General features: G+C 41.3%; 1 protein-coding gene across 1 annotated transcript; it reads right to left on the bottom strand.

The window, feature by feature from the left end:
- Window positions 1-1,948: 1,948 nt before the first annotated feature.
- On the bottom strand, window positions 1,949-7,662 carry skor1b (SKI family transcriptional corepressor 1b; the record flags this gene model as incomplete). The annotated part of the gene is made up of 7 exons (XM_080505356.1): window positions 5,911-7,662; window positions 5,491-5,584; window positions 5,282-5,386; window positions 5,074-5,133; window positions 4,481-4,555; window positions 2,829-2,903; window positions 1,949-2,046 (listed from the first exon to the last, which is right to left on the bottom strand). The coding sequence occupies exons 1-7, from the start codon at window positions 7,651-7,653 to the stop codon at window positions 1,949-1,951; spliced, it is 2,250 nt and encodes a 749-aa protein (XP_080361482.1). The 5' UTR covers window positions 7,654-7,662.
- Window positions 7,663-8,083: the final 421 nt, after the last annotated feature.

The following is an 8,083-nucleotide window of genomic DNA, read 5'->3' as shown; positions in this document are numbered from 1 at the left end:
CTTGTTTCACTTGCTGCGCATGCTCAGAAGCCATCCTCAAGGGACGAAGCGGTTTGAGTCCCTTTTCACAGCGGCCAGCAGAGGGCGCTGCTGTGGCGCAACGGCCAACAGGGGGCGCTGTCATTGTACAGCCGCCGGTAGAGGGCGCTGCTGCCATACACAAAACTACAACACCACCAGAAGACAGCTCCTGGTAAGATTCAAGTAAGGTTGCTTTTTAAAACCAGGGAAATCGGAAACGTTTCTGCTGCAGAAGAATCTATGATCAAACTGACGAGCTATCACGCAAGGAGAGTTTTTACAGAAAATAACATACTGTATCACAATCTGCATCAACCTTTAAGGCCAACGCTGTCACTGATTGAAAAAGCTGTTTTCTTATATCTAAAAGATGTCTCTAGCAGTTAAAACAGCTACAGTCAGCTCGCGAGGACCTCTAAAAATGACATATAATACCATCATCCTTCTCTTAGATGATTTCCAGCAAAGCAGAACTTCTTCATTTTAAGGTCACGATTGAGATGAAAACGCTTTGAACACTTTTCTGTGGATTTGAGACTGATAGGGAGGAATGAAACCCAGAAACTTCACACCACACAATAGAGTGTGAGAGTTTTAAGACTTGTGATGAGTTGTTTCCTGTCCTGTTTTATAAAAATAAATAATATACAGCCTGAAGAGCGGTGCTTGAGGATAGCCAGATTACTAGTTATTGGCCTTATTAGCTGAATGCAGAATTTATCTGAAGAGGTGGGTGTAAATAAATTCAAGCATTTATTTGCTGTAATGAATGATCGTCATTGTACCAGACGATCCCTCAGTCAGTTCTCATAGAAAATAATGAGAGGAGCCACAAAGATCTTCCTGAAACACAAACAGCAAAACTTTTTCTAAGCATTCTAATATTATAATGTGTACATATCCTCGAATGTACTTACGGACCATTTCAGATTCATGTATATTTCTGTGATTATAAATAATTGACGATCACTTCTGTAAGTTTTGACTGTGTCTAAACAAATTGTGAGCGTTCAAAACAGATCGTTGTCCGCCAGTGTTAGAGGTTTAAGTTATTGCTATTAAGTGGTCATTAAAACTGCAAAAAAAAAAAAAAAGGTTTTATATCCTCGTTTATAAACTTAAAAATGTATAGTAGGATAAACTCGATGAATGCATCAATTAGGAGTTAAAGTCAAACAGACCGCAGGGTAATAATGTGATCATCAGCAGCTGCCGCCTTGATTTATAAACCAACGTTAATGTCACGAGTGGAGCATTAAGCCCGCTGACCACACTGAGGAAGAAATAAATCAAATTTCTTTTAATAAAATGATTTATTCATAAGCGGTGAAAACAAATATTACATGGACAGATAGGCTACTCTTAATAGAATATCTCGCTATACTTACAAGGTCGCAGATGCACTAAGTTTAGCCTCCTAATTTCTGTGTTGGTCAAGTCGTGAAAAACAATAAGTTTGACCACGACATATCGTACCTTCAATGCAGTTTTTTTTTTTTTTTTAATTTAATTCCCGTCACTTGGTTAAAGTGCATAACATCCAGAATAAGCTGCAGAGAACATGTAGGATAGGCCCTTATTTACATTACTGACATGGAGCAATAAAATTGCAATAAATAAAAATAAAAAAACAAAGAAAGAAAACAAAAGAAACAACCCACCATGACACGATACATACATTTTCATTGCACTTTGCCACAAATAATAAATATCGACTCATCGACGGTATAATGTCACCATATGCAGGAGGGATGAATATACACGTTTAAATAGTACAAGTAAATACAATTTTGCCTATTTTCAGCTCGGTTCCTCGGAGTGTCTGCGGAGGGCTTTTCCCATATTCCACAACTGCCTCTGTCAGGGAGCTTGACCGGAAGTCCTGGAGGAGATTGGTTCGCCCTCCCGTCATTGAACAGTGTGCGATTCATGGCGGCAGCAGCGGAGATTTGAAGGAGCAGGATCCGCTACAGTGGCGAGGAGTCAACATCTTACAGGAGAAATGGTGTAACGCGTCGTGAGCTTCTATGAAGAAGGAGATCAAACAATCAAAAGTGTACCGAAGGAGCACGTGAAAGTGTGACTCGTGCCTCTGGATATGATGCAGGTTGATGCACTGAGCAGGTTCTGCATGCACCGGGAAGAATACACAGCGAGACCATCATTCAAGGCTGATTTGGGTTTTGGAGCCTGGGTGCAGGTAATTGTTTGTCTGCAAGCCTCTGGGTGCAGGAATGTAGCCTGTACATCACCCTAACAATTACACTTCAGCCTTCTCTTTTCAGGGCCGCATCCAATATCTGCACATAGGGCGATATCAAGTTGTGCCTGAAATGTGCACAACAATCACCAATTTGTCAATTATTATTATTTGTTGCAATCGTGACTATGACGTATCTTTATTCAGATGAGAAAATATATAAATGTAACCTATGTTACACTTTTTTTTCTTCTTCTTTTTTTTTTAAACTGAAGGCATGTGTGTCAATATTAAAAAAAAATTAGGCATATTTATTTTCTGGAATCTATTACTGAACCCCCACATAAACTGCTATTGTGGAATTTGTATTCGAATGTCCTTTTATACTGTTAGTTTATGTTTCTATCGTTTTCAAAATCTGTCATTCTATTCTATGGAAAATACAAAAATAAATTCGCAACATGAATTTCCTTCTAAGTGAATTTGATACATATTTCACATTTAGAATGAAACTTTTTTCCCCCTTTAAAACTGAACAAAGTAACCGCTTTACACCACTTACTGCTGCACAGCTGTCATACGAGTTCCTCTGCTTTATTTCTCTCACCTCTAACGATGTGAAGCTGCTGGACCATCTCCTCCCTGTAGGAAAGTTCTCGTTTCATTTGATCCTGGAAATTATCTGAGGAATGACACATTTATGAATCAGTGACGCTGAAGGTGCACTAATAAACACACAATTCAAGTTAACGTGATCTAATCCATTGAACTACTTGAACTCTTGAGATAAACTTTGTTTGAAACGTTATCAATTGTACAAAATAATCGCGATAACCTTTAACCAAATGAGCACATTATTGAGGCCGATGCTGTTTTTTCTTTTGTTAGTTTTTTTCCTTTTTTATTTCGGCATTTGTAACTTTATAAATACTACTTATGATTACGTCCTGTAGAGGGCGCTGCTCTCCAAGCCAATACTGTAAACACTGTCAAGCCATGGCCTGAGAATATTCAAATGTACGCCTCATATTCAAATCTTTTGAAAATTGAAAAACTATTGCTTGCATTTTTTTTAAATGGCAAGAAATAAAAAAAACATACAATTGTTTGAAAATTATTCGAATGTTTCTCACGCTTTTTGTTTATGAATTCAGGCTACAATTAAAACTATGAGTAAAAACATTAACGCACGTACACGTACAACAGATCTTTTGTGATGCAAAAAAAATGTATGACTATGGTATTTATAGATATTGTGTTTACTAAAAACAAGAACAGGAAGAGATTCGAAAATGTTTGCAAAAAAGTATTTAATATAGTTCAAAGTAATTTAAAGACCTAAACTGTGATGTAATGCTACACAATGCTGTGGACAAAATAAACATCTTCCTAAACAACAAATTACAGGTCTTGATCAATTATTCGAGCTGTAAAAATATTCTATCTAGAAAGTAAATTTAACCTCTACACCACTGGTAAAAAAAACGCATTTATTTAAGATCACGTACAAATTAACTGTTTTATTTAAGTCATTTGAGGAAAATTTAAATATTTTAACAATCTTTACAGTGACATTTTTTCCTCTTATCCTAGTTTCTGTACAATTTACCAACTAAATCCTCGACTCATTCTCCTCTCAGCATGAACCTTTACAATTGATTCCCATCTAAGTGAACAAAGAGTTCCCTGAATGGTGAGTTTTTAAACATATTGGGGGGAAAAAAGATGGAGGATGTGGGTTTTTTTTTCTTGTTGTGGGTTTGGTTTTAGGGTGTTTACAATAAGCAACAGTTTGAATGTGCATCTCGTGTGCGCCAATTCAGTTTCAGTCCAACGGGGTCATCTTTACAGCAGCGATCTGGATATTTGCTTATTGCATAGACTCACCAAATTCAGTTTCAAGATGTCAAAGTCTATATGTTCTGTAGATTTTCTTTTTAATTAATTAATTTTGATGTCTTCAAAAGTGATACATTTTTCATGCTCTATATTTCAGTTTAATTAAACGACCATTCTACAACAAAAATCCCATGTTTAACATCTAAAAGCAACTTTTTCCCTACACAACGTTTCAAGTTAAATTGCAGCATATTTGGGGGGTTCAGCTTCTGAGTTGTTCTCAACCTTGACAATATAAAATATCACGTTTCTGTGACTCACTCCCACCTCACAAAAGAACTTTTGATCCCACGATGCAGCCCTGTAGCAGTAAACACCTCTAAATAGTGGAGGAGAGGGGTGGTGCAGAATATAGCTTACCTTTCAAGTTTTGGAATTCACGTTCCAGTTTTTTCCTCAATTCAACTTGCTCTAACAGCTGCTTCTGTAGATCCTCTAGAAAGCAGACAAAGTAGAAGATTTTGAAGAAGAAAACGGGTACCGGACACTATCTTCCACCTACAACACTTTTCTATTTTTAATGGCAGTGATGATGATGATCATCGTCATCATCATTTATGAGAGCAGGTCTTTGTGGGTCTGCTGTCAAAAACAAATTGACTTCGTGTTGAAGGGAAGCAGAAAATCATATAGTCACATTTAGTTTAGGCTCAGTGGTAGAAAATGGATGATTAAAGATAGGCTGTTGGATTTACTGAGAGGTTTACAAGGGACCATCAGGACTTTAAATGTGGCGAGAGATGAGACAGGACGCTTCTGGAAAAGAATCACTTTGGCTTCTTATATGAAATATTAAAATCAGTATACTTATTAGTTTACAATTTGATGACGATAATAATAATAATAATAATAATAATAATAATAATAATAATAATAACAATAATAATAATAATAATAATAACAATAATAATAATAATAATAATAATAATAATAATAATCTGACACCGTCTTACCTTTTGCCAGACCTTGCATGTCTCTTTGTGCTGCCGGAGCTCTGGCTGACGCGTCCTCGCCTGAATACACACAAAGTAAATTAAATTCTTCTACCGCAAGGAAAAAAAACTAAAAAACAGATCCGCAATTCTCCAAATAAAACAGGAAAAACGTAGTTTTTTTTGTTGTTGTTTATTTTTTAATTCCTGACCTCTGTGTACAGCTTACCGTCATGCGGCTCTCTGTGGCTCTCCTCGCTGCTTTGTTCATTAAAAGATTTGGTTTCGATCTCCTCCACAGTGGAAGACGGCTCCTCTTTGCTCGCACTCTCATCTTAAGACAAAATAAATTGATGTGATCGTTGCCCTCCTTTTTATTTATTTATCTGTTATTTTGTTGTTAAATGTTTCAGTTAAAAGCAGGAGGAAGTGTCTAACCGTGAGTTGCAAGAACTCCGGGCAGGTAATTGGCAGGTCTGAACTGATAAGGGCTGCTCCTTTGTTGTGGCTCACTCCTCTCCGGTGTGTACACCTAAAACAAGAACAATCACCACTTTGTTTTGAAGGTTTCGTTAAAATACTATAATTACGTGAAATTAATTATACAAAAAAAAATGTAATTAAAATAAACTCTAGGTTGAAATTTGGATATTTTTATTTGGATACTCGTTGTGTCTAAATAATGTGTACATGCTGCTTTTTGTTTTTAACATAATAAACAAATTCCCCAACAAAGCACACAATTTATCTGACTTAAAGTACACACAGGCCAAGGAAAAGAAACGCACGTGCAGACAACTGGAGGTAAATCTAACAGCGTGTATTATCGCCAGTGTTTCTCAGCTATAAGTCACTCACTTCAGTGAAAGAGGCGGCTATGTGGGTCTCTGATAACTGCTTGCTCTGCAGTTCTCTGTCAGAGGACTGGCTCACGTGCAGGCTCATTTTCTGGGACTCGAGCACGCCGCCGTCCTGCGAGCCTTTGGAGTCCGAGTGGTTTGGTGAGACCGTGTGCGCCAAACCGGGAGGAGTCCGGGAGCGGGGACACACGGAGGACAGAGGACGGGAGTCCTCTTCCTCCTCCTCCTCCTCCTCCTCCTCTGGAGTTTTGTTCGTCTCCACGTCCACGTCCGGCTCGCCCTCGCTGTCCACGCACGGGGACACGGACCGGTAGCTCGAGCTCTCGCTCAAAAAGTCGGGAGAGAGATAACCGGTGCGACATCCGTTATAAACGCCCCTGTTCCCGTACAGCTTGGCGATGCAGTCGGCGTCTTTAATCACGGGTCTGAACGCAGACACGTAGCTGATTTTCCGGGGCGGGAGGGTCATCCCCTCCATCGGCCTCCCCTCATCCCCCGACTTGTCGTCTTCATTACGCATGGACTGCGTGCTGGAGCACCGGTCGTTATCGAGCGCACTGTCTTTCGACGTGTTGGTGCTCCGGTCACTGTGCTCAGAGATGTCCATGTCAGCCTGCCTGGGGGGGCACAGCAGCTCTGGCGGGGGCTTGTGCGGGGTCTGGGGGTACGGGGGCATGGGCAGAGCGCCCGCCGCAGGCCAGAACATGGGGAAAGGGTGGTAGGCGCTGTCCTTGGTACCAGGCCACAGGACGCCCGGGAGGCCGGCTTTGCTCTGCTCGCCCATCATCCCCTCGTCTTTCTTCTGGCAAAGGCCGAACGCTGGGAACCCGTACGGGTGAGGAAAGAGTGGCGGCGGGATCTTCTGCAGCATCCCGAAGCCTTTGCTGGGCACCGGGATGACCGGGTAACTGCGGGTGCTTGCCATCCCTCCCCGGTTGTCCTCGCAGCTGAGGAGTTTTGCGGGTATTTCGGGTGAACCTCTGGGACGGTCGGATCCTTGTGATTTTAAGGGAGAGCAGGAGCTTGACCCACTGCCTGGCAGAGTCCTCTTGCGACTGCCCCCGTTGAACATGGCCTTCACGTCTTCCCACGCGTGTAATATATCTGTCAGTGCGGTTTTATCTGAGAGTTTGAGATGCCGTCTCCAAGAATTAAAATTAGCAGCATCTGGCTGGGTGTACTTGGACTCCGGCGTGCGATGAGAATGAAATATGAATTTATTGGGAGAAAAATACATGTTGCAATAGGAACACTTGATGCACTTGGCCCTGGAGCTGTTGTACCTGGCCGGGATGAAGTTGCCTCGACTCCCCCAGGCGCACTCGTGGGACACGTCAAAGGCAAAATTTTCTGGAAGCTTTGGAGGGGAGTGGGCTCCTAAAAACGACTTACAAAGTCTCTCGGCCTCGCGTTTAGTGATCATCCCGCAGCGCCTGGAGGAGATCGGCATGGCCCCGGCTCTCCGCAGGATCTCCAGCTGGACGGGGGTGCACTGGACGCAGGTGATCCCCAGCGCCACACGCCGGTTGTGTATTTCGTTGTAGCTGTAGTTCTTCAGCAGCGTGTTAGATATCTGCGCAAGACAAAGTCTCTCCTGCCCATCGATCACCAAAGACACAATGGGTATTCCGTACAGCACAGTCTCCCCGACCTGGTTGGGCTTCAGGTTGGTCGAGTAGGAAAGTTCTTGTTTGGAGCTTGGCGATGAGGTGGAGTCTCGCCCAGCGGGTATGGGGTCCATCCTTGGAGGCCTGGAGGCTGCAGACACGACGTTTAATATACACGTGAGTGACTGAAGTAAAATCTTCAATAGAGACTATAATCAAGAAACAAGCGCGCATTACTGATGAAGTTATTTGAGTTTTAATTCCCGAAGATCATCTATGGTGTGCGAATTAAACCCCATGCAAAAACTCTTCTTTAATACAAAAATATGAAAGAAATATGAACAGTCAGCAATTGTAAATGTTAATGTCACAAGATAATGATCCAGTTTATACTTTAAATATGTTTGTATTTCAAGAGCCCGTGCTATAAAAAAGGTTAAAAAAAAACAAAAAAAAAACAACAACAACTCATTGGCAAATACACAAAGTGTGTCAGCTGTCACAAATCTGCTCCGAAGCTCACCTCTAACGTCGGCGCGACTCCCCTCCGTCGTGGATGACTTA

The sequence above is a fragment of the Blennius ocellaris genome (assembly GCF_963422515.1).
Source record: "Blennius ocellaris genome assembly, chromosome: 11".
Classification (NCBI taxonomy): Eukaryota; Metazoa; Chordata; class Actinopteri; order Blenniiformes; family Blenniidae; genus Blennius; species Blennius ocellaris.
This window is presented reverse-complemented; position numbering and strand designations above follow the sequence as displayed.